This window comes from Mustela putorius, unplaced genomic scaffold, assembly GCF_011764305.1.
Source record: "Mustela putorius furo isolate JIRA1106 unplaced genomic scaffold, ASM1176430v1.1 tig00000224_pilon_pilon_pilon, whole genome shotgun sequence".
In the NCBI taxonomy this organism is placed as follows: Eukaryota; Metazoa; Chordata; class Mammalia; order Carnivora; family Mustelidae; genus Mustela; species Mustela putorius.
Window position 1 is genome coordinate 14,763,366 of NW_025421321.1, and position 25,912 is coordinate 14,789,277.

General features: G+C 40.2%; 1 protein-coding gene across 2 annotated transcripts in view; it reads right to left on the reverse strand.

Moving 5' to 3' along the window:
- The window catches only part of DYNC2LI1 (dynein cytoplasmic 2 light intermediate chain 1), a 42,034-nt gene extending 21,964 nt beyond the window's left edge, over positions 1-20,070 (reverse strand). For both annotated transcript variants that reach the window (XM_045077744.1, XM_004752968.3), the window contains exons 1-5: positions 19,950-20,070; positions 17,924-18,041; positions 5,710-5,744; positions 3,274-3,343; positions 1,331-1,419 (exon numbers count right to left, since the gene is read on the reverse strand). In XM_045077744.1, coding sequence (XP_044933679.1) covers positions 1,331-1,419; positions 3,274-3,343; positions 5,710-5,744; positions 17,924-18,041; positions 19,950-19,957 — 320 coding nt within the window. In that variant the 5' untranslated portion in view covers positions 19,958-20,070. The remainder of the gene's footprint in view (positions 1-1,330; positions 1,420-3,273; positions 3,344-5,709; positions 5,745-17,923; positions 18,042-19,949) is intronic.
- Positions 20,071-25,912: the final 5,842 nt, after the last annotated feature.

Sequence of the window (25,912 nt, forward strand, 5' to 3'; positions counted from 1 at the left end):
CCCAGCCCAGTAAGAGCAGCTCCCAGCCATTTGCTCTTCTTTCCACCTCAGGCCACAATGCCTGGCAGCTCTGGTTCCTCAGCATCTCTCCCGTCCTGCCTTCTCTCAACCACACCACTAGGAGTGGCCCTCATTCCCAGGGGGCCCTCCATGATTTGTCTCTGTTAAAGGAGGACAAATGAAAATCTATATAGAGGTAAAATTCCATGTTGCTGAAACATAATGTCAGGGGGAAATGGTGGTTATACGTGAAAAAGCAAGATCTAAACACACATAGAAAACATCCCTAAACTGTACAAAGTACATTTATAAAGGCTGAGGACACTGAAAGAAATACCTTGGCATGTTAACAAGAGTTATTTTCAGGTGATTATGGGTACTCTTACCTTCTTCCTACCTTTCAGTGTTTTCCCAAGATCTCTACATGAGCATATGCTACTTTTATAACAAGTAAAAGACAGCTAATGAAATTTCTTTAAAAGAAGGAAATAACACTGGACAAATAAAGCCAACATTATCAGCAACCAGCTAGCTTATGGAAAAACAATTGTTCTGTTCAAGAGAAATCAGTCCATACCCTAAAGATCTTAACAGCTGAAATGTAACAAGTAACTGTCAAGCCCTTTGTATCTGGTCCAGGCAGCAGCAATGGTTTCTGTTAACTCTGACAAGAGTAAGATATTTCAGATTTAAAAATGCATGTTTTCCTTGGCTAAGACGCATTCCCAGGAACACTGCGAGAAATGTCACAATTTTCCATGTCTGATTTGGCCAACATGTGGGAGTCATTGTCAGGAAACACAACCAAAGAGTTTGAGGTTTTCCTCAAGTTCCTATTTAAGGTCAGCAAATAGAAAGACTTTGTCCCTCCTCTAAGACTTTGTACCTCCTTGGGTAAAGCTTCTGGGGTACTAAGTAGCATTAAATTCGAAGGTAGATTTAAATATCCAGCTGAAGAAAATGCACAGGGCTGAATTAGCTCACACTTGGGCGGGTACTCAAAAGAACCAAGGTTTTCAAATTTATGTTTGCCAAGTGAATTCATTGCTCAAGTGTTATTTGACTTATTTGACATATCTTGTTTGTTTGCTTGCAGGCTTACAAAATATGTTACCAGTTGGAATGCCAGCTGTCAGCACAAACCAAACCCTGGTTTTTTTAAACATCTCTTGGAAAAGCACGACACTTGAAGAGCACAGAAAGGGAGTGTAACCCTTCAGCAACATAAAACTGCCCCCTCAAATTCTGACTCCCAACAGCCCAGGCATATTCATTCATGGACACTACTGGGTACGTGACGAACAACTGTTCCTGGGTTGGGCTCACTTACCGTAAGGTATCACTTGTGATGGGGATGCTGATTAAGTCCAATAAAGACGTTCCTCCACCTAGTTCCCAGAAGTGAGCAATATCTTTCGGCTGAAAAAACAGGTATTTTTCATGTTATTATTATTATTTTATTTTTCAATACTACTTAAGTTCATAGCATCAGCCAGTAATAATTATGGATACAAAATATTGCAGTCCTCAATAAACCTTTTCTTGGCATTCAAAGCTTCCCTCTTTCTCTTCCCAAAATGCACTGAGACATCTATTCCAAAAAAAACAAGGATGAAACCTTAACATGGTAGGTGGAGAACAAGAAGAGACAGAAAAACTAATTCCCTTTCAAAGCACTCCTAAGCACTGGGGGATTTTAACGGTGAGGCAGCCATGCAGCTCGGGAGTAAGAGCATCTATTCCGTGACAACCATCTTTGACTACTAACTAATGGCTTCTCTGCTTCCTCCTGGTTGCTCAGGAGACTTTGGGATACCATGTCTGTGTGAGGAGCAGACACACTGCTTCCATTTGGAACTCTTAAGAAACATTAAATTTGAGAAAGACATTCAATCTTCCAAAACGAATATGGAAAAGCCCAACTTGCCAACACAAAGTTTAGGGGAAAAAGAAAGTCACATGAGTTTTCATACATCTATTGCCATTAACCTGGAAGAGACAGACAGTCGTTAAAGCAAGTTTTAGAGAGGGTGGCTGGGTTATGGACACTGGGGAAGATATGTGCTATGGTAAGTGCTGTGAAGTGTGTAAGCCTGACGATTCACAGACCTGTACCCCTGGGGCTAATAATACATTATACGCTATTAAAAAAAATTTAAAAAATTTTTAAAAAGCACGCTTTAGGTGAGTATTTTTGACAAATTATCATCTCATAATCACTAAGATTGTTTTGCTATTGATATTTGAATATTTGCTGTTAATATATTAATCACTAATGTTTATGGGGGAAATAATTTTTCACTGCAAAATCTCCCTTGAATCACAATTTGACCAAGGGAAGTTTTTAGAGCTCTTCTCAAAAGTGAAGCTATGAAAGTTATTTCAAAGTTTCCAATGAAAATGATAATCCCATTTCTCTGTCTTCGTTCATATTAAAATTCATGTGAGTCACAAAAAGAAGGTTTTCCCACATCTCACTATATTATGTTGTTTCTTTTCTTTTTAATATCACAGTCTTAATAACCAATCTTCACTGGTAAATCTAGCAACAGGCAGTTTTAACTAATGATCTAACATTTGGACTAGATCAATCTGTAAGAATTTGTCTCTTATGGGAGAAGCACAGTATGATTGTTCTTCCATACGCCTAACTCTAAGAAATGACCTTTTTTCATGGGAGAACTCCACATGAGGATTCTATTTCAGATTTTTTTTATCCTTCTAACATATGCCATAAACTCTCCTGTCCTAACTAATCTCCAACTTTCCTTTGAGTCGAAACAAGTGAAAATAGGATTGTAACCAATTATGGCCTTAGGTCTCAAGTAGTTTTACTAACTTCAAGATATACTTGTAAAAATGCTAATAATTTGGATCTTGAATAATATATTTTAAAAAATATTCTACAAGTCAAACTCGTATTTTTAGCAGATTTTTGGGGGTGACAGGATGTAACAATATTATTCCCACTTTAAAGAAGAAAAAGTCACATTAACACAATTAATATAATGTGTCCAAACACTGTACAAAAAAGTTACAAGGGAAACTTACTCCAGCATTCTAAGGCACAACCCAGAAGAAGGCTAAATTATTTTCACAGTTTGGGTTGGCTTCACATCTGCAAAGGTGCATTTGAAGTCTAAAAGCACATAGCGATGAAATGTACAACTGGCTATGTTTACTGATTATAGATAAGACAAAAATCTAAAACAAAGTTGGCATTATTAATTCTCCATCTACAGGCACAGCAATATCACTTAAAAAACCACTCACTATATTATGCCCTTTTGCTCTTCTTCCATATGTATATTCCAAAGCTAATGTTGGTTTTGGTGGCTCATCCCTGCATGATAAAGACAGACAGTGTTACCATCATGTGTTCCCTTATGCTAACCTATTTTACCCAATTCATTTTTGCTTCCTCTTAAAAACTTGTTCTATTAGGGAGAGAAGTTAATTTGTGGAATAGCACTGAGGTAAAGCTGCTAAGAATTTTATATAAAAAATAAACAAGCCTTCACAAAACCATCTTCGAGCATTTTATTCACAGCTGCAGAGACGAAAAATGGTACGTGCACGACGCGGTAGCCCTCACGGGCTCTGTCAGGGCAAGCAGAGAAGGTGGGGTGGCTGCCCAGGGCAGGCACCATGTCAGGGCACAGCTCTCGGCGTTCGGGTCACGGGGGAAGCGCAGAAACCAGATGTGTGCTTGGCCCTGACGTGGGGAGCTGGGAATCGAATGATTATCGATTCACTGAAGACATCAATGGAAGATTTAATGTACTTCTCTATCTGAACTCATGACTCAAACACAGACATCATTTAACTAGTGAGAGCTGCAAACTAACAAATTACATCAAGTCCTAAAAACAGACAAATGAATTGACGAATTACTGGCACAGTAGCTAATACTGCTTGGTAAGCAGTTTTATAGAATATATCTACTTATTTACTGATTTCATTTCTTATTGTAGTGAAAAACACATAAGATAAACTTACTTCTTAACCATTTTTACGTGTACAGATCAGTAATGTTAAGTGTATTCACACTGCTGCACAAACTCTCGACCTTCTTCATCTTACAAAACTGAAACTGTATACCCATTAAACAATAACTCACTATTTTCCCCTCCCGCTCCAGACCCTGGCAAATACCATTCCCATTCTACCTTCTGCTTCTGTGAATGTGACTGCTCTGAGACGTCTCACAGAAGTGGAATCATACAGTATTTGTCTTTTTGTGACTTATTTCACTTAGTATAATGGTCTCAAGGTTCACCTATGCTGTAGCATGCATCAGAACTTTCTTCCTTTTTAAGGGTGAACAGTATTGGTATATATCTTTTTTAATTTGGAGAACAAAGAGAAATCCTTTTTAAATTTGTGATTTATATATTTATCTTTATTAGGCACTTTGCATATCATCCCTACATATATCTTTTTTTGATACATATATAGTAAAATGTTCGGTTGTATTTCCTTTTAAAAAATAAATAAATAAATAAATAAATTAATTAATTAGACAGGGAGAGAGATTACAAGCAGGCAGAGAAGCAGGCAGAGAGAGGAGGAAGCAGGCTACCTGCTGAGCAGAGAGCGCGATGCGAGGCTCCATCCCAGGACTCTGGGATCATGACTTGAGTTGAAGCCAGAGGCTTAACCCACTAAGCCACCCAAGGCGCCCCTCGGTTGTATTTCCTAAAAGTTACCAATTTTCTTTTACAAAACAGACTGCCACTTTTAAGACAAAATTTATAAGCTCTGGTATTTAGCATATAATAGGCAGAACTGTCTTTTTTTCTAAGTAGACTACTAAGGAACTGAAATTCAGTTTAGTGTCATATTTCAGCCTAAGCTGATATTGTGTCAGACGACTTATTTGTAAAAAGAAACACATATGGTCTAGAAAGAGCCATCATTCCTGGGGATAGAAAGATGATACAGGTGTCAGTATGGATGGTTCTTCCAAGAAACAATTCTGTTGGTGAAAGGAAATTACACAAAGTCAGGATTCTATTATTTGAATTCTTTATTTTTCAAATGGATGATGTTTCTTTAATGTAACCTTAAGAGAAAATTCCATCTATGTTGATGTTTTTGGAGAAGTTTTAAGACATAGGTATTAGAATGAAGGGATCTCTTCCAAAATCAGTTGAAGACTTTACTTCTCATTTCCCACTGATCATAAACCCAAATCTTAATCTGATGGCCATACAGAAGGTTAGGAAGTATAAAAAACAAATGGTAAAAGGTACAGTTTGAAGACCAACATTGTGCTTCAAAAATGCTTCCATGGACAATTTAAAGATTAGAATTAATGTTCAATAATCATGGGCTAGGTAAAATAATAAACCAAGTATCAGAGTAGCACAGCCAAAAAGCAGGTAAGTAGTATCACAGTTATGTTCATTTCTTCCCCAAATAGGAAAATTCAACACTAATCCTGTGTGTGTTTATATCTACAAATTGCATATTTATATATATGTATATGTGTGTATATATACCAAAAAATATGTATATACATTTTATTTGCTTATTGTTGTTTTTGTCTTTAAAGAAGCTCTTAAAGACCATATTAAGAATACATTAAGAATTAGTACTATTTGGGCCTCAAAATTGTTCTCCTTCCATATGCCTTTTAGAATCTAACGTGCCCTGTACAACTAGAATAAACAGAAAATGTAGTCTAAAGGTTAACATAACACTTACCTGTCAAGACACCTTAGAATAATAGTAGTCTTACCCTGGAAATTAAAGAAGAAAGAATACTGTGTTAATGTCATCCACATGTAAAATTTTGTTATTGTTCATAATTGTGGCCAAAAATAGATTTTAATCACTTGAATGATAAATTACCTGGAAACTAGAAACTTTTAGAATTGTTCCTAAGTTTGATAAGTGGAAAAAGTTAACTGTCAACTTTCCATCACAGTGTAACTACACTGCTATTATTATAATTATAAAGTCCTGCAGATGACAAATACTAGCAAATCATACCTCACTTTAGTGGTCAACTTGGCAGCTGTCTGAAATTTTCCCTCTATTCATCAATGCTAATTACTGGTTAAGCAAATGATTAGTGTCTTCTAAAATGTTTTTAATTCCAATTGTTGAAGTGGAAATAAAGAAGAAAGATTACAAATAAAGGACATGCTGCAAATATGTTCAAAGTAAGCAATCCAGATACTGGGTTAGAGTATTTCTTGTTTATCATTTTATTTTTAGAAAATAAACTTATTCTAAGTTTCTTGTTAGGAGTCAGAACATATAGGCTCTTGTCATCTCTGCCACTAATCATGAAACTTAGCTTTACATCTTAGGGATTGGCTTAGTGGCTTAATCACTGACTTTTTTTTTTTTTTTAAGATTTTATTTATTTATTTGAGAGAGAGAGAGAGAGACAGCAAGAGAGGGAGGGAACACAAGCAGGGGGAGTAGGAGAGGGAGAAGCAGGCTTCCCACCAAGCAGGGAGCCCAATGTGGAGCTCAATCCCAGGACCTTGGGATCGTGACCTGAGCCTAAAGTGGATGCTTAATGAATGAGCCTCCCAGGAACCCCTGATTTTTTTTCTTAATAGTAAAACTTTAAAAAAAAAATTCTCTTACAAGAAAAGAGATACAAGAGGAGCAGCAGGTGAAGTTCCAATGGAAGAAGCTTTTGGGTTCCAAGGAAAATAGTTTGGAAAATTCCAGAATGACAAAAACAAAGAACATTTGACTAGATATGTGTTGTCCTTAAAAACCTATAATTTTTTTTTAACCAAAAAAAGTATGATCACAAATAAATTACTCTAGATTATATCTGGGATATGATCAAGTTTATTACTTTTTTATAATGGGAAACATAAATAATTGAAATAGGACCAAAAATGTAAATTATTGGAGGATGTTTATTGACAGGTATTACATCAAAGTGAAAAACTAAAAGCCACCTAAATGTCCCCAAACAGGGGATGGGCTAAATTAATTACGACAATCCTTGTATGGAGTAACACGCAGCTGTTAGGAATGGTGATATAGGAACATATTTACTGACATCGTAAAACATTTATAATAGATTAGCATAACCCTGTTTTCAATTTTTAAAGTATCTTTTCCTGCTTTTTTTGAGATCTACATACCTACACATACACATAAACAGATCCAGAAAGAAGCACAGAAATACTTACACAAAAATAAACAGATCCAGAGGGGTACTGCTAAGCTAATCGTGAATGCTTCTAGGTGATGGATTTGCAGATTATTTATTTATTTTGAAAGATTTATTCATTCATTTGAGAGAGAGCGAGCATGAGCAACGGCAAAGGGCTGAGGGAGAAGCAGAATCCCCATTGAGCAGGGAGCCCTATGTGTGCTTGGTCCCTGGACCCCAGGATCATGACTAGAGCCAAAGGCAGATGCTATGTCATTCCCGTCACTTCACCTCATCACATGGGCATTTTATCATCTCAGATCATCACAAGAAGGGTGAGCACAGTGTAGTAAGGTATTTTGAATGACAAACCACATTCAACTTGTATTATATTGTTATAATTGTTTAATTTTGTTATTGTTGTTAATCTCTTACTATGCCTAATTTATAAATTAAATTTTATCATAGGTAGGTAAGTATAGAAAAAAACATAGTATATACTATGCTCAGTACTATCTGCAGTTTCAGAGATTCACTGGGGGGTCCTGGAACATATCCCTTGCAGACACGGGGAGACCACTACACCTAAAAACTAATGTACTCTATGTACAAGAAAACACAGAATCAGAACGAATGTATTTTAGAATTAGAAGGAATCTTAGATATAATTAGCCAATTTTCTCAAATTCTCATGGTCCTATAATATTGATTTAAATATTGATTTAAATTTCATGTAAATGTGTAGTATTATGTGGTGGTAATTCCAAACAAACATAAACTCAATTCTGGGCACTGAAACAAACTTTTAGATTATCATTAAAATATGATCCAAATTTTTTAAAATCACTAGTGAACTTAGTGTCCTCTGAGAGTAGATCCAGAGACTCCTAGCTCTCCTGGTTTAGTAAACTCTGACCTAATACAAGTTCACTTAGAGATACCAGAATGAATCCTGTCTTTCCTCCCATTACCTCAGTGACATTGGAAGTCCAGTCTTTTTCTCTGAAGCTCTAATTCCATAATCCTCTATGCATCCCTTCATCAGGCACAACAAACCCCTCCCTTCTTCCAACATCCTTCCACTCTACAGCTCCAGCTCCATGATTAGCGAACTCCCCAGTAAACTCAACTTCTTCAGAATGTGCTCTCCACCTGCTGGTCTTACCTAAAATACGGCTGCCTCTGGACCACTTCCTCTGCAATCCTGTTAAAGAAGGCTATTCTTTTCTACACCTTATGTACTTCAGGGCTCTCCTTCCTCCCCAATGTCACCTTTATTATTTTTTTTTAAAGATTTATTTGAGAGAGACAGAAAGGACAGGGAGCGTGAGTGGATGGAGAGGCAGGGGGAGAGAGTCCTCAGGCAGGCTCCCCACTGAGCATGGAACTAACATGGGATCCATCCCACAACCCATGAGATCATCACCTGAGGTGAAACCAAGAGTCAGAGGCACAAGTGACTGAGCCACCCACATGCCCCCACCCCCCCACCCCCTTCAAATAATTATTCTACTTCCCTCCTTTTGCAAAAGCCTTAGAGGTTTGTACCAGTCTACTGTGATGGTTGTCGTCATCTTCTCTGGCTCAGTCTCCCTTTCTCTCCCAGCTACTGTCATTAGCCTTGTTAACTTCAGACCCACACAGGCATGGGCAACCCACCGAACATGCAGACGTCTCAGTGCCTCTGCCTCCTCACATAGACTCTTCCCTTCACTCCACTTCTGCCATACATCACTTCCAAGGTTACATCTTCAATCATGTCACCACTGGAAACTATGTCCAAAATCACACATGCCAACACATTCTCCAACTACTTTTTCAGGAATCCCGAAAGTAACAACTCTTTGGCCCTAGTAAGAGGCCTCCAAAGTCCACTGACCAATCAACATTTCTCCTTCTCTATCGACTCCCTCCTACCTCCACATCTCTCCTTTTCCATCCTACAGTCCATAGTTTTATCATTACAATTACCCTTGCAAATATCACCCCCTCCCCAAGCTTTCTAGCTCTGTACTGCACCCACTTGGCAAAAACCAACCCTGATAAACTCAATCAACTCCTTTCCTCATGCTGTACCCACGCTGAGTGAGTGATGACGGCAAAAAATTATACATGCTGTGCAGAACGCTGTCACCTAAATTCTCAATCCCCATCATCAAAACAGCAGTCAGCAATGACAGACAATCCTATCACGTTTGTCTAGCATGTTCTCTCTCCCATTTATTGAAACTGCTATTTCATAGGTTTTTCTTGATTCTCTCCTCTTCACCTGAATGACTCTTTTTCCTTGCTTCCTACTCTTTAAGCTCTGGACATCACCCTCTCTTCAGGGGGCTTTCCCAGTCATCCAGCCTCTTTGGCTGAAGTGAGAGCCCTGGTTTCCATCACAGCATCTGTCTGGTGCGATGCTGTACAAGTACTAACAAGCAAGTTCCCACACAGCAGAGTACATATCTTTCATTTCTATTTCCCCAGAGTCGGGCAGGATGCCTGGCACACAGAAGATGTTCAAGAGCTGTCTACTGAATGGATGAATAGAAGTACGCAAAGAGAGAGGAGGCAGCAAGGCAGTTAGTTTCTCTGGTAAAGGGTGATTATGATTAGCTGAAGAATAGAAGCATTAATTGCTTGCTTCTCTTTATTTTTCAAAATATTGTTCTGCATAAAGCATGGACTAAGATACTTGAAAGAACAGCTGCCTCAAAAAAAAAAAAAAAAAAAACCAATATCCTCTGGGGTGCCAGTTCTGAGGTAGGGCCTCAAGATGCCCATGTGTTTCCATTCTCTCTCCACCCCTCGCCATGATAGCCAGCCCAGGCTGGTCTGCTGCAGAGTGAGCGAGCTCGGGAGCCTCAGCTGCTGGGAACCATTGTAAGGTAGTCCCTTCCTTAGTGAGGTAGTGCTTATGAAGGGAAAACAGCCAATTCAGATCTGGTAGATGAACATGCTACTCTATTTTAATTTGTATTCCCTTGATTGTGAGTAAAATTGAACATTAAAATATACATTTAATGACCAAAAAAGGAAGAACAATATCCTCAAAAGTTCTACCTACGTCAAGAGAGTTTGCCAATCTTCAAAAGCAAAATTAGTTTTGATTTACATAAATGAAAATAAATACCCGGCTTGAATAGGCCACATACTACTCTTTAAAAGAAAAGGGTGGCTTCCCAAACAACAAATAAAACAGGACTAGGTTGTCACAACAACAAAGTTTAGAACAACTGTTACCAGAGAGTGACTACTGGGGATGCTGGTGGGACATTTCAGGTGTGAGCATTTGTGTGCTAAAATTTGTGTCCCTAATCAGTACTATTAGGATAAGCCACCTGCAAGATGGCTTCTTCTGCAGAATACTCTTTGTTGTTCTTGTTGTTTTTTAGATTTTTTTATTTATTTGACAGAGAGAGAGATCACAAATAGGCAGAGAGGCAGCAGAGAGGGGAAGGGAAGCAGGCTCCCCGCTGAGCAGAGAGCCCAATGTGGGGCTCGATCCCAGGACCCTGAGATCATGACCTAAGCCGAAGGCAGAGGCTTAACCCACTGACCCACCCAGGTGCCCCACACAAAATAATCTTTGTAATAGAAATTTACTTGTGCCGTAACACTAGTACTAGTTATTTACTCATTGTTTTAAATCTGTGTATCTATATAGTATTAAGTGGGAAACTGGAAAAGTACAGTATCCAATGCAAAAATCACTCTCCTCACAACAATAAACTCATGAAATGACGCATGCGTATACTAGAGTTGGGTTAAAATTTTTAAATATAAGTGATCCCTATGAAAATTTTATTTGCACAATTAAGTTCAGATTTTAAAAAGTGGGCCAATAAGATATCTTTGCAAAACACAGAAATTAAATAAAAACAGTGAGTAAAATTTTGCCATATATATTTCTATTTCTTAATCTTTGCATTTTTTATTTTTTAAGATTTATTTATTTATTTATTTGACAGAGAGATCACAAGTAGACAGAGAAGCAGGCAGAGAGAGAGAGAGAGAGAAAGAAAAGCACGCTCCCCGCTGAGCAGAGAGCCCGACGCGGGACTCGATCCCAGGACCCTGAGATCATAACCTGAGCCGAAGGCAGCGGCTTAACCCACTGAGCCACCCAGGCGCCCAATCTTTGCATTTTTATAGACATACAGTCATACTGTATATAAAAATTTCTGTCCTGCTTTTTTCAATTAACTTCATATTCCTTCCTTTCATTACTAAAAATTCTTTTATGGTTGTATAATATTACCCTCCAATACGTAGAATATTAATGTTCTGTATGTTATCTCCCAATGATGGATGTCCAGTTGTTGGCGGGGGGAGGGGCCTTCTGGGACACAGCCCAAGACAGGGGAGTCCTCTGGCTACCTGGCCACTGATACCACCTGGTAAAGAGGTAGCCTCGCTGATGCAGAGCTTAGTTCCAGAAAGTTTCACTGTCAACATGTCCTTATGTGGTAGCATGAAGCACAAAAGCAGAAGAGTAATAGGAAGCCCAGATAGAAATGAACTATCAGGGACATCTGGGTGGCTCAGTGGGTTAAAGCCTCTGCCTTCGGCTCAGGTCATGATCCCAGGGTCCTGGGATCGAGCCCCACATCGGGCTCTCTGCTCAGCCGGGAGCCTGCTTCCCTCTCTCTCTGCCTGCCTCTCTGTCTGCTTGTGATCTCCGTCTGACAAATAAAAAAATAATAATAATTTTAAAAAAAGAAAAAAAGAAATGAACTATCATGCCAAATAAATTCCAGCATCTTGGATCTGCAAGCCTCAACCTCTTTCAGACAGTGTCACCAGGAGTTCTGCCTTCCTGGCAAGAACTGCTACAGGTCAAGCAAAGCTGCATGAAGACATGATACATCTGTTTCTGCTCCGTACGGTCACTTCCAAAAACTTTTTGTCTCCTTGGCTAAATAAAACAGAAAATGAGCGGGGAGAGGTCTCTTCCTACCAATCAGTGGTCCTGGGGATGCACTGCTGTGTTTTCCTCAGGCTTTCCACAGTAGCAAATAACCCTATGACAAACATCATTCACATGATCCAATTATTCCTAAATGATAAGCCTAAAAGTACCTAAATCCAAAATATGAATATTATTAAGACACTGACTTATTAACCTACATGCTTAGATATTTATTATTTATTTTTCCTGACTTATCTAAATAAACCCTGGCTTTCATACTGAAATGAAGTAGAAGACCTGATTGTTTTCAACTTATGAAATAAAAACCAAGTTAAAACATTTCTTAAATATTTTGTTTACCCTTATAATTTTTCCTAGTTCAATAAGTACTTTCTAATTCCTGTTAAATATGGTATTAGCTAAGTACAAAGTTAGTTTACCAACTTCAAATTCAATGCTCCATGACCATGAATTTGAGTAAAATGTCTAAATATTATTTTTTAAATGTAGTTATAACATTAGACAATAAAATAATTATTTGTTAACATTCTTTCATCTGAATATTTTTCAATTACATTTCAGTCAGAATATTCATATGTTAATCAAAATTGCTTCTTATTCTTTTCCTTATTTCTTTCTTTATTATTTGAGAGGGAGAGAGCACAAACAGGGGAGCAGCAGGCAGACGGAGAGGGAGAAGCAGGCTCCCTGCTGGGCGGAGAGCCCAAAGTGGGGCTTGATCCCAGGACCCTGCGATCATGACCCAAGCTGAAGGCAGTGCTCAACCAACTGAGTCACCCAGGTGCCCCCAAAATTATTTAACTGACTTCTCCCTTACGGTGCGTAATTCTTAAGACCTCAAGTGACAGAATGTGGTATTCCACATGAAATCAGCTCTCTGTCGATCTGAAGGTTCGTGTACATATCAACCCACAGATTCTAGCTGACTTCTCCTAATTGTGTAGTGATAAAAAACATTACTAGAGCCAGAGATGACAAACCAATTTTATCTGAATTGTCAACACTTTCCTGGAATGCTGGATTAGATTTCATCTTCAGGCTCAGTAGAAAAGGTTGCTGTGACCAGTAAGATGTATGTGGAAGACTGTAACTAGTATCTGCTATCTCTTAAGGAACACTGGGAAGCATCGTCTCACAACCAGATGATACACTGTGGAAAACTGGAGAAAGAAAAATTTACAAGTCAAGCCATTTCCTTCCCACTTTTCTTCTATCTAGAGGATGAGGTATGGGATGAGAACAGAAGCTCTGGGAAGTAAAAGGCTAGTTAATGACTAAGTTTTCTGGCCCATACCCTAAGGTACTGAATAATTTATCACTTGATAAGAGAGGAAACTTATGTCAAGAGGATGATAAGACCACGAAGAGAGACTCGACAATCTAAATCAGAATGGAGAGAATGAGAGAAAAAAGTCCAAATAAATTGAGATGTCATTAGGTATCCCATTAAGAAAAACTTTAAGATGATAATGGAAGAGGGTCCAAGTAATTCACAAGAGAAAACAGCTGTGACAAAGCCTGGAAAGAATTTTTACAGCTACAGATACACAACAGTGTGGGGAGTAATAAGTGCAGTATTATCACAGAGAAGCAAAACGACCTCATATGAATTACCAGAACTTGTGGCATGAGACTTGCGAGTGCAATATATGGTGTAAAGGGATAAAGAGAGACAAAAAGGGAAAGAAAATACAGAACCACTTTGTGTATTTATATGGAAATTCATAAACATGCAAGAAGGGTGCAGTTGGATGAAAATAAAGAGCAGAACAGATATAATGTTGTGATGGTAGACTGTTGCCTGACCGTATGAAATGAATTAATATATGGTATCTCGTGTACACATCACTGAGGAATACAGCTAAAGCCTAATGGTGAAGAGGATACCAACTATTCAAAAGAGGGCCTACATCAGTTTGAATTCAGTTTTCCGTCTCTCCCAAAGTAAACAATCCAGACTCAAACAGAAAGTAGGATCAGAAAGAGGTTAAGGGGGACGCCTGGGTGGCTCAGTTGGTTGGGCAGCTGCCTTCGGCTCAGGTCATGATCCCGACGTCCTGGGATCGATCGAGTCCCACATCGGGCTCCTTGCTCCACAGGGAGCCTGCTTCTCCCTCTGACTCTTCCTTCCACTCTGTCTACCTGTGCTCGCTCTCACTCACTCTCTCTCTGACAAATAAATAAATAAAATCTTAAAAAAAAAAAAAAAGAAAGAGGTTAAGGAATTCTTCTAATGTAGGATTTTATACCCAGATAGACATTCAACCCAGAGTGAGGGAAAATAAAGAAATTTTTAGACATACAGGGTCTCATAAATTTTACTTCCCATGTAATGCTTTCCCAGGAAATGACAAAAGAATGTTCTCCACCAAGATAAGTGAGTAAACCAAGAAGAGGGAAGACACAGGATCCAGGAAACTAAAGTTCCAACTCAAGAAAGAGGCAAAGGGAATTTCCAAGATGCTGGGGCAAGATGGTAGCTATGTAGCCACTCCTGTGAACCATGGCACAGACTAGCATGGTGGGTCAAAAAGGTGGCAGGACTCTGCGTGGAAATGGGAACTTTCAGATGATCTGATACAACGGTCTAGATGAAGATTCTACTGAATGCCTGCTGGGGATTGTGGAAAGAATTAACAACACATAGCTGGGGAGCCAGTTTCAAGATCCCCCTTGCTGGTATTCACACCCAAGTGTGGTCCCTCACACTGTACTGGACTTTGTCTTTGTGATCAATAGCCATGGCGGAAGTGATGGCATGTCAGTTCCGAGATTAGGTTATAAAAGGCTGTGGCTTCTATTCCAGGCACCTGCTCTCTTTTGGATCTCTTGCTCTGGGGGAAGCAAGCCACCAGGTTGTAAGCAGCCCTATGGAGAGGTGTATATGTGAAGAACTGAAGCGTGGCTTATGGCCATCAAGGAACTCGGGCCTCTTGCCACAACCATGTCAACAACCTGGAAACTTACTCTTCAGTTGAGCTGTGACATGTCTTTAGTCCCAGATGACATCTTGACTACAACTTCACGAAAGACGCTGAGCCAGAACCACAAAACTCAGCTGCTCTCAGACTCCTGGCCCTCATAGTAATGTCTGCCATTTTAAACGCTGCTGTGTTTTAGGGTAATTTATTAAGTAGCAACAAATAACTAATGCATATAAAAACTCAGGTACACATAAAAGCTAAGCAAATTTAAAAAACAAGGCCTTTTTAAACTCCTGAAAAAGTTATTCAAGAAAAAGAAAGTGGGGTGCCTAGATGGCTCAATTAGTTGAGCATCCAACTCTCAATTTTGGTTCAGGTCAGGATCTTGGGGTTATGAGACTGAGCCCCAAGTTGGGCTCTGTGCTGGGCATGGAGTCGGCTTGAGATTCCCTCTCCTCTTCTTCCTCTGCCACCCCCCTAACTGTGCATATGCACTTTAATAAATAAAATCTTAAAAAAAGAACCCCCCCAAAATGGAGGGGTGCCTGGGTAGCTTAGTCAGTTAAGCATCTGACTTCAGCTTGGGTCATGGTCTCAGGGTCTTGGGATGCTCTCTCCAGCATCCCCTCCAGGGTCCTCTCTCCTTCTCTCAAATAAATAAACAAAATCTTAAAAAAAAAAAAGAGGGGAGCCTGGGTGGCTCAGTTGACTAAGCATCTGCCTTTGGCTCAGGTCATGATTCTAGGGTCCTGGGGCTGAGCCCTGCTTTGTGCTCAGCTGAGAGCCTGCTTCTCTCTCTCCTGCTGCTCCCCCTGTTTGTGTTCTCTGTCAAATAATACAGTCTTAAAAGAAAAAAAAAGGGAAGGAAGGGAGGAAGGGAAGAAGGAAAGAAACAAAAAGAAAGAGAGAAAGTGAGAGAGAAAGAGAAAGTAACCCATTTGGCTCAGCAGCAAATAGTTGTTTTAGAAATAATAAATTCACACTGAATACTGATTTTGCCCTACATTATAACAACAATTAGGTAGCAGACGAGGGCTGGCCTAGAAATGAGCGTTTAAAAGAGAAAGAACTAGGGGCACCTTGCTAGCTCAGTCAGTAGAGCTTGCAACTCCTGATCTCCGGGCTGTAAGTTTGACCCCCATGTTAGGTGTAGCGACTACTTAAAAACAAAACAAAACAAAACATAGAAAAAGAGCTAGAACTAAATCCTTTTCTACTATTATCAAAGATTCAAGATAGTGTCTAACATTTTAAATCTAAAAATAGCCTATAAGTTATTTCATAAAGAAGTAAATTATTTTTGAAAAAACAGTAAAAGATATTAAAAAGGCTGCTTTAAGGAGAGACCCTGAAAACGTAGAGGTCTAGTAATTTTCTTTATTCACCTTTTAAACCACACATGTGAATCAGTTTAATAAAATTAAAAATACAAACAGACTGTTACAAAGGACCCAATCTAAGAAAATTAAGGACAAAACGGCACATATGAGAAAGGCAGATCTCACGCTCAATCTTAGTGAACAGGGTTATGGGATTATTAGAATCTTTCTATACAATAACAGGAGTGTAACGTCTGGAAAAAGAGAAGCTGGCAGACCTTCTAGTCTACTGCAATGAAGCAAAACCTCCAAATTTCTGTTCCCTCCTGAAAATTACACATTAGTATAATGACAATTGAGAGTTAATAAAATTATAACAGAAAAATCCATGACTGATACGGAATCCATGACACAGAAGGCATGACCAAAAGTAATGAAGATATTAAAGCTGAAACATACTCAGGGAGACAAAGCGGCTGCTGTTAATTATTTGAAGGGCATTTTTAAAAGAATTGAAAATTTAAAAAGCAGAAGAAAAATCAGACTTATTCCTCTATTGTTTAAAGTCGGGATTAGGACCAGGAATTAGGACTTTGGAATTAGGAATACCAAGTATTTGTATAATTCTACAGGTCAGAATTAGGAACACTGGAAGTTACAATGAAACTCAGGTTTTCTTCTTAACTAGCAATTAAGGCAAATGGAACCAGGCTGCCTTATGGAAGACAACGCCTCCATTGTTAGAGATAGTCAAACCTGAAGTATACAACCACTGTTCATAGTGGCTCTTAACTTCTTCAAAGGGGCTAGAATGCTGGGAGAACCTATCTCCCGTAAACAACAACAACAACACAGTGATGCACAATCACACACAATTCTGCATACACATCCAGAGTTTACTGGCCCTAAGACATACCCCATGGACCCCAGAGTAGATGACTAGAGTATCTCCAGGTTTCCTTCGGTTTCTGTGACTCTAGTCAGGAGAAGTGAAGGGTAAATGTATCATGTTCTGTCTGGTTCAGTTTCTGTCATCTATAAGTTTGTTTCAATTGTACAAGTTACCAAAACTGTGGCCATTGGATTAGCATCTATGGTGCTTTGGGGAAAGAGGAATCCTCTGCCGGGTAATTTAATTTGAAATGTATGCTGGGTGGGTGGCTGGATGGCTCAGTAGGGTAAGCCTCTGCCTTCAGCTCAGGTCATGATCCCAGGGTCCTGGGATCGAGCCTCACACCAGGCTCTCTGCTCAGTGGGGAGCGTGCTTTCCCCTCTCTCTCTCTCTGCCTGCCTCTTTGCCTACTTGTGATCTCTTTCTGTCAAATAAATAAAATCTTAAAAAAAAAAAGAAAAGAAAAGTATGCTCCTTCCTCCAGGCTGCTGTGGCCCAGATTGGAGCACACCACCTGACAAAAGATGTGCCCAGGCTGGAATTTAGTCCCCACTCACCATGCATAGGCCACCCTCATACAAGGCACAACCAGCTCCAACATAACCAGCAGGCCAGAGACTGGTTAACTGGCTAAAGAATTGAAGTATCCAAATTTTTACCAAAGTATTAAAATGAATTTTACCACTGGTTGTTAAATCATTGGGGGGAAAAAAGTAAGAAAAAGAAATTCATTACCCCATTTTTACTGCCAATGAAGAAAACAGATTTTTCTCCAATTTCAAGCCCATCACCTTCACCTCCACTACTTCCATGTTTTTCCACTTCAGCTTTTGCAATTTCCCAGAGAGTTTCACTAGGAGAGGCAGAAAAACAAAATTCAGAGAATCAAAGGGAACCCTTTTCAATATTTATTTCAAGCTCAGAGACGTTTTGTTTCAGTTAAATTTATAAAACAAATCAACATTATTTCCTGGGAGATAAGTGGTGGATAAAACTTCTGAGGATTATTCATTTTCTTTGTCCTGGTTCATAGAAGAAAGCTGAAAATGATAAGCAGAGCCTTTGTCACTAGGATTTGAGGCTGCCTTATTTTGGGACTTCCAGCCAAGGTTGAAAGCTGTGTGTGTTAGTTTCTCAGGCATGTAACTTAATGTACTAAGAATTCTGGAAATCTACAACTTGAAATCCACCAACATCCGGGATAATGGGAAGCATGTAAAACCAGCACACCAAACAATCTTTGTTTTCTGAAATTTTTCTTTTTTGTTTTTAAATTATATTTCTGGCTCAAGATTCCCTGTTTTAATGTATGAAATATAGTGAAAGAAAAAAAATAATCTAAAATCACATTTTGAAAATCATCTTTTCATTCACCTCTCTACAAACATTTGTACTTTTTCACAAATAAGATTATGCCCTTTTTTAAAGCTGAAATGAAAAATGGAGTATTAAACTGAAAAAAATAGACAAGATTTGAGGTGTTCCAAGCCTGACTCTGCGACTTTCTGTATATACCAACTTGGGCAAATTACCCAGCCTCTCTGGATTCTTCATTCCTTTATTAATTCAACAAATATTTATTGAGACCTAATATATGTAAGCTTTTGTGCTTTTCCGCAGGCTCACTTCTGTTTCTCCATCTCTAAAATGCCAATAAAGAATACCCACCTTCTAAGAATGTCATGATTGATTGTTAAAATGTGCTAATTCATTTCATTTAGGGCTTGACCTACATATAATTATCTAAAATTACTGACAGCTTATAATAATTATTATTCAAGAAACAGGGAAGAAGGGGCTATAAAAGACCAATAGAGGTGTCCCTAAATGTTTACACTAAAATGTATTTATTTATTTCACAGGTGAACCCCCTGGAACTCAGTCCAGGCCTATCTGCTCTTCATTTACACACCATTCTTTCAAAATGTGATTATCTGTTTTCCAAGCTCCCAGCAGAGAGGAGAGCAGGAGGTGCCCCTGGTGGCAATTTGTCACTATAACCATAACTTTGTAACTGCAACCAATTATACCTCGATGGAAAGGAAGCTGACAATTTTTCTCATTAAGGTTCATAAATTCAACAGAGATCCGGCCATGATCCACAGGTGAGAAAAACAGATTTATCCTGCTCTGTAATGGACCCCAGAACCCCTCTAAGTCCTTATTAAGTTGTTCAGAGAAGGTTTAGTGTGACGTAGAGGATATTAAAACTGACATCACAGAACTGAAGAGCTAAAATATATTTTACAGCGCCCCCATCCCCCAACTGCATTTTACACTTTCACATAGCTTTCTCAAGTTTTTCTTATTTACTGTTGTCCTGAGCCCCTGCACCAGGAGGGGAGATGCGGGGAACCCTGACGAAGTGGCTTTGTGGTCTAATTCACAGACTGAACCCCTGCTTCTAGAACATTCCTTGGCCTGCAATAAATTTTTACTTAGTAAGTGAACAACTGGAGTTTAATGATCTTAAAAAAAACTTAGTTTTCCACCTGGGTAACTTTTCTACCTGCTTGTGACCGAATCCATACGCTCAGGGGGTAGTTCCCAGGGAACCCTGACCATCCAGACAGCGGTTTCAAGAAGAAAAGATCCAGAATTTTCTTCCACAGGCCGGTCCCGCCTGGGCTCCTCTCCCTGAATATAGTCCCAGCGGAGCGGCCCTCCCTCCCTTGCCCCTTCCAGGCTGGGGTGGGAAAGGGGATAAAGCCACACTCTCGAGAAAAGAGGAAGCCGGGGGCAAGCAAGGCTGCGGAAATACCTGGGCATCGTGGCTCGACCGCGCCAGCGCCGTGGGCTCAGCGTTAGAGGCCACCTTGAAACCAAGACGCCAGCGAGCTCTGAGACCAGCCGGCTGGTGCGAACTCTTCAGTTGCCATGGGAGCGACGTCGCAGGCTGCGTTGCGTTGGAAAGATGGGCATCATGGGAAATGTAGTTCTCAGCGTTCCTTTTCGACTCTGGCTCAATGCCTCATCCTCTATGTGAGAGAATGAGGTGACTTGTCTGACAAACCTGGAATCTAAAAGCTCTGGGCTGGAAGTGTTCTTTTACTTAGAAAGTATTCTACTGGGGGGCGCCTGGGGGGCTCAGTCATTAAGCATCTGCCTTAGGCCCAGGTCATGATCCTGGAATCTTGGGATCCAGCCCTGCAACCGCACATCCGCCTCCCTGCTCAGCAGGACGCATGCTTCTCCCTCTCCATCTCCCTGCTGCTGTTTCTCTCTGTCAAATAAATACATAAAATCTAAAATAAATAAATAAATAAATAAATAAATAATAAAATAAAAATTTTTAAAGTTCAACTATATGCCAGGGAAGTCTGCTCTCTCTTCAGTGTCTTTTTCCTCCCCAGTAGCAATGCTCTGGGAATGGAGGGGGAAACAAACTCCAGAGCTGTTTTCTAGTGATTTACTAGAGGCAAAGAATATTTGTGATTTTAGTATTTTCCAACTTTCTGCTTGTTTAGTTGTTTTGGGGTTTTTGCAATAGCGCATCACTTATTAATAAATTAATAAGCCAAACGCATCTCCATGATGCTTCATTTACTTTATCTCTGAATCAATAGTTATTACTATATGCGAGAGTGCTACACAGAGTATGGAATGAAGAGGGGAGAAAGTCAAGATCCCTGCACACAAGTAAGTATAATAACCCAAAGAAAGCCAGTGCTTGCTACTTACTATTCTAGAGCGGTAACAAAAAATCACATCATAAGAATAAGAAATTATTGGGGCTCCTGGGTGGCTCAGTGGGTTAAGCCTCTGTCTTTGGCTCAGGTCATGATCTCAGGGTCCTGAGATCAAGCCCCGCATCGGGCTCTCTGCTCAGCGGGGAGTCTGTTTCCCTTCCTCTCTCTCTGCCTACCTCTCTGTCTGCTTGTGGTCTCTGTCAAATAAATGAATAAAATATTTTTAAAAAAATTTTTTAAAAGATTTTATTCATTTATTTGACAGAGAGAGATCACAAGTAGGCAGAGAGGCAGTCTGAGAGAGAGAGAGGAGGATGCAGGCTCCCTGCTGAGCAGAGAGCCCGACGCGGGACTCGATCCCAGGACCCTGAGATCATGACCCGAGCCGAAGGCAGCAGCCCAACCCACTGAGCCACCCAGGCGCCCCCAAATAAATGAAATCTTTAAAAAAAAAATAAGTAATTATGCCAAAGAGGGTTATTGAAACCTTCAGGGCAAGACCGCATTTGATCTATTTTGAATGCTCCATAGACCCAGCCTCTCTGGCCCAAGGTGTCTTGAGTATCCAAGGAGATACTCTCCTTACACCTTTCTGCCGTTTGGCTTGGTGTAATGGTGTGATGTTCAAGAAGATGGGCTTTAGATGGACTTAGATTTCTGTTCTGATTCAGCCACACTGGCTAAGTTGCCTCATTGCCACAGTGGGTAAAACTCTCAGTATCTCTGAACCTCATGTAAAGCAAGGGAAATGTATGAATTTGAAATGAAATAAATATATGTGACACATGAATTAGGTGTGGCTGACACATTGTAAGTTCTTTGTGCTTGTTATTATCATGTTGTAAGCTACTGATCAGCAACTTTGAACAAAGAAACACAAAGATCACATTCCTGGAAATGACACAAAACATTTTTTTAAGGAAAGAAGAAAGGCATTCATGTCATAAAATCTTTGGGAACAAAATCCTTCCAACACCTAGGTGCATTTTGAAGACATAGCAGACTATGTCATGGGATGTAATGGGAGACCAGTTCAATAGAGAGAGGATGATCGCAAGGGAGTTTGGTACATCTGTCACTGAATCAGCATCTAATCACTGGAGCTAGCCTGCCTATAAGCTCACAAACTGGTGTGGGACAGAGGGTAATGAATTATAATAATTTGAGTTCTGGAACTTTTGAATGTTAATTAGGAAGCCCTGTTGATATGAATACCAAAAGTACCTAAGCCATTTGCTTGCTATGTGCCAGGCACAGCATCTTAAAGGTATAATTGTTTGGATAACTGGGATGGAAAGTGGAAGAAAGAAGCCTGGTAGCAAAGAAGGTAGAAGTTGTCTGGCTAGGCCCTGGTCACCAGCACTGGTTCAGAGGTCAATCAGTGGATTCTGCTGATCTCATTGAGCAGATGAGCTCCCTTTTCCTACCCTTATGCCTCCTGAGGCTTCATATATGGACAAAATAAGTGGCCTTCCTGGGTAGATGAAAATTGTTCTTAAGGTAGGAATATATAAATATTTGAGCTCCCCTACTGGATCACCCCTAAAAGACTCAAGGATTTCAATAGTAGTGATACAGGAGAGAAAAATTTTATGATGCTTGTTGGGTGGAATAAACAACAGTGCAGACGGACGCCTGGGTGGCTCAGTCGTTAAGCGTCTGCCTTCAGTTCGGGTCATGATCCCAGAGTCCTGGGATCAAGCCCCCCCCCCCCCGCCCTCCCCCCAGCTCAGTGGGGAACCTCTTTCTTCCTCTCCCACTCCCCCTGCTTGTGTTCCCTCTCTCGCTGTGTCTTTCTCTGTCAAATAAGTAAATAAGTAAAATCTTAACAACAACAACAACAGTGCAGAAGAATAAAGATGTATGCAGAGTGTGTTTGGGGAATTGTGAATGGTTGAGGCAGAAGCATTTAAAGGGTCTGGGGTGGCTACAGTGGGAGAGCAACCCAGGCCGGGCAGGTAGAATGGGCTTCGTGGAGGGATCCTGCAGTCTGGGTTTTACTGTGTTGTTGTGAGAAATCAAATATGATTTTAAAATAGGGGTGCTCCATGGCTGGACCTGAGTTTCAGTGAGGTAATTTTTTGCAGATGTTTGAAGGATGTTTTGGAGTCTGGAGGTCCACATGGAGGCTATTAACAATAGCCTAGACAGTGACATAGTTTTCACATTTTTCCCCTTGTTTTCCAAGTTATATAAGCTTATGGTAGGAAAAACTAGTATATGGAAAAAAAAGGAAGAGGGTGGCCTCCACCCATTACCTCCAGGTGTGGGAGGACGCTCCGGGGCCGGCCCTTGCCGCGGGAGCGCTGCCTTCAGGGTACTATCTCGGTGCAAACCCTCAAGGGTCTATAGTGTACTCTTGTGCACCTAGCGATTTGCTCCTCAAAAGAGTCTCCGGAGAGAGAAGAGGCAAACATTGCTGTAAGCACCTTTGAGGCTCCTTTACCTGTCCTCAAGCCGGGAACGGCGGCAGGGGGGGAGGGGAGGCCCAGGGTTTTGGTAATTAGCGAGTGGTCGAGCAATCCAAAAATCTCAATCCTGTTTAAAACCGGCTCAAAAGGGTCGCCTGGGTGGCTCAGTTGGTTGGACGACTGCCTTAGGCTCAGGTCATGATCCCGGAGTCCCGGGATCGAGTCCCACATCAGGCTAGTCTGCTTCACTCTCTGACCTTCTCCTCGCTCATGCTCTCTCTCACTGTCTCTCTCTCAAATAAATAAATAAAATCTTTAAAAAAAAAAAAAAACCGGCTCGAAACTGCAAAGAAAAAGTGGGAGTGATTACAATGAAACTTCAGTTTAAGCAATTGTAAACGTAACTTTCCTTTTGTTGTAAAGTTTAAGCGCTTAGGTTTGCTCGTTCGTTTATTTCAGTGATTTCCAGGCTTCATGTTTGTGAACTGCCCGTTTATAAGCACCGAATCTATACTCTCTCCCTTAAAAAAAGAAAAAAAAAAAAAAAAAGGAAGAGGGTGAAAGAACACACCCTAGAAGCAATAACTATTAAACATTTTGGTGTATTTCACCTAATCTGTCCTCATAATAACTAGAGAGTTAATTAACATTCTGATTTTAACATGTGTTTTCCATCTCAATTTTTAAAAATCCATCATAAACACAACTTTGATGGCTGTATAATATCCCACTATACAGGTTTCTCATAATTTATTTAAACATTCTCCTCACTGAGCTTTTTTCAAATTTTCAATTTTTGAGAGAGAGAGCGAGCACACATGCTGCATGGGGGAGGGGCAGATAAGGGAGGAGCAGAAGGAGAGGGGCTGAGAGAATCTTAAGCGGGCTCCTCGCTCAGCTTGGAGCTGGACTCGGGCTTGATCTCACGACCTCTACGTCATGACCTGAGCCAGAATCAACAGCCAGATGCTTAATCAACTGTGTTGCCCAGGTGCCCTTCATATTGAGCATTTGAAGTGGTTCAGAGAAAACACCAGAGTTGGGCCCAGAAGAGCCTTTCTCTTGGATTGTTCAAACTGGAATTAGGAAACTCAAGTCATTCCCCCTCTGGAGGAAATTGTCATGTTTTCTGCTGAAGAAGCTGTTTTGTCGATAAGTTCCTTATGTATCCTGGATATTAACCCCTTTATCAGATATATAACTTGCAATTATTGCAATGACTTGCAATTATATTTTCCCATTCTATTTTTTCCCATTCTACAGGATGCCTCTGTTGTTTCTTTTGATGTGCAGAAGTTGTGAAGTTTAGAGTTGTCCCATTTGTCTATTTTTTTTTTTTTACTTTGTTACCTGTGCTTTTGAAGAGTTGTCTGATTTAATCAAGCCACCAATGTAATCTACCTTCAGAAAGGGTTGCCAACCCCCATTCACCCACCACTCCCACTGAGTAGATTGTTAGTAAAGTGCTGGAAGGAAGGGAACCCTGTATCAAGCATTGTGGTGAATATGTGCGTCTCGTTCTGGAATTATTCGCTAATGGATGTTATCCTGGTGAGCAAGTTTTTGTTTCTTGACTATTACTGGACCTAAAATTACTTATAAAGGATACAATGAAGACTTCAGATTGACGTTGATTATCAACATGCCTCCAGAATCACTGTGGCTATGTTTGATACAGGTAAAATTAAGTTCAACAGGTAAAATTACGGCATACAGCACGTGTGTATTTCATCTCTTGACCCCAGCTTCCATCCAGGACCATCCATCTCTTCTCTATAGCACCCACCTTCCCACTTAAGTGTCCAAGAGAAGCCTGAGTCTTGGTCCCACCGGGATAAGGATGAATCTTACTTCATGTTAAATATCTATGTGTGCACTCTAATTTGTAGGGTTGTTTTTTTTATAAAGATTTTATTTATTTATTTGACAGAGAGTGAGGGCACACAAGTGGGGGGAGGAGCAGAGACAGGGAGAAGCAGACTCCCTGCTGAGCAGAGACTCAGGCTGAATCCCAGGATCCTGAGATCATGACCTGAGCTGAAGCAAATGCTTCACCAACTGAGCCAGCCAGACTCCCCTTCATTTGGAGTTTAAAGTTAATCCTGTAGCAGTAAGACCCCTTTCTTCTTTCAGGTAAAGGAGAATAGGGAAAAGCAAGAGGAGATTCCATTTCTCTATGAACTAGTTAGCAGAGAAGCTACCTTGTTGTTCCTGCCCCTCACTTCCCTTCCCTCAGTCCCCACATTCCTGGAGCCTTTGGTCCACAGCAATCAGCCTAGAGACTCTGCACGGGGGTGGTGGTGGGGGGGAGTCCGAATTCCATGGCGGCTAGGAGTAGGTGGACAGGTGAAATGTGTTCTCGGCATCCCAGGAACACTTCAAGTCTTTGTCTAGCAAAATTAGATTATCTGTGGTGGCTAATTCTTCAGGATTATACTACAATACAATTGGGTAAGTGCATTATTCTAGGAACCTGGCCACTACTTACTTTTTTCTTTGGCAAAAATTTCCAAACAATCAATTAATAAACACATTTCAAACAAAAGACTCTAAGTGGCGACTAACTTTTCTTGTAAATTGAGAGTTAAATTCATCTCCAGGCTAGGACACTATTTGACTTTAAG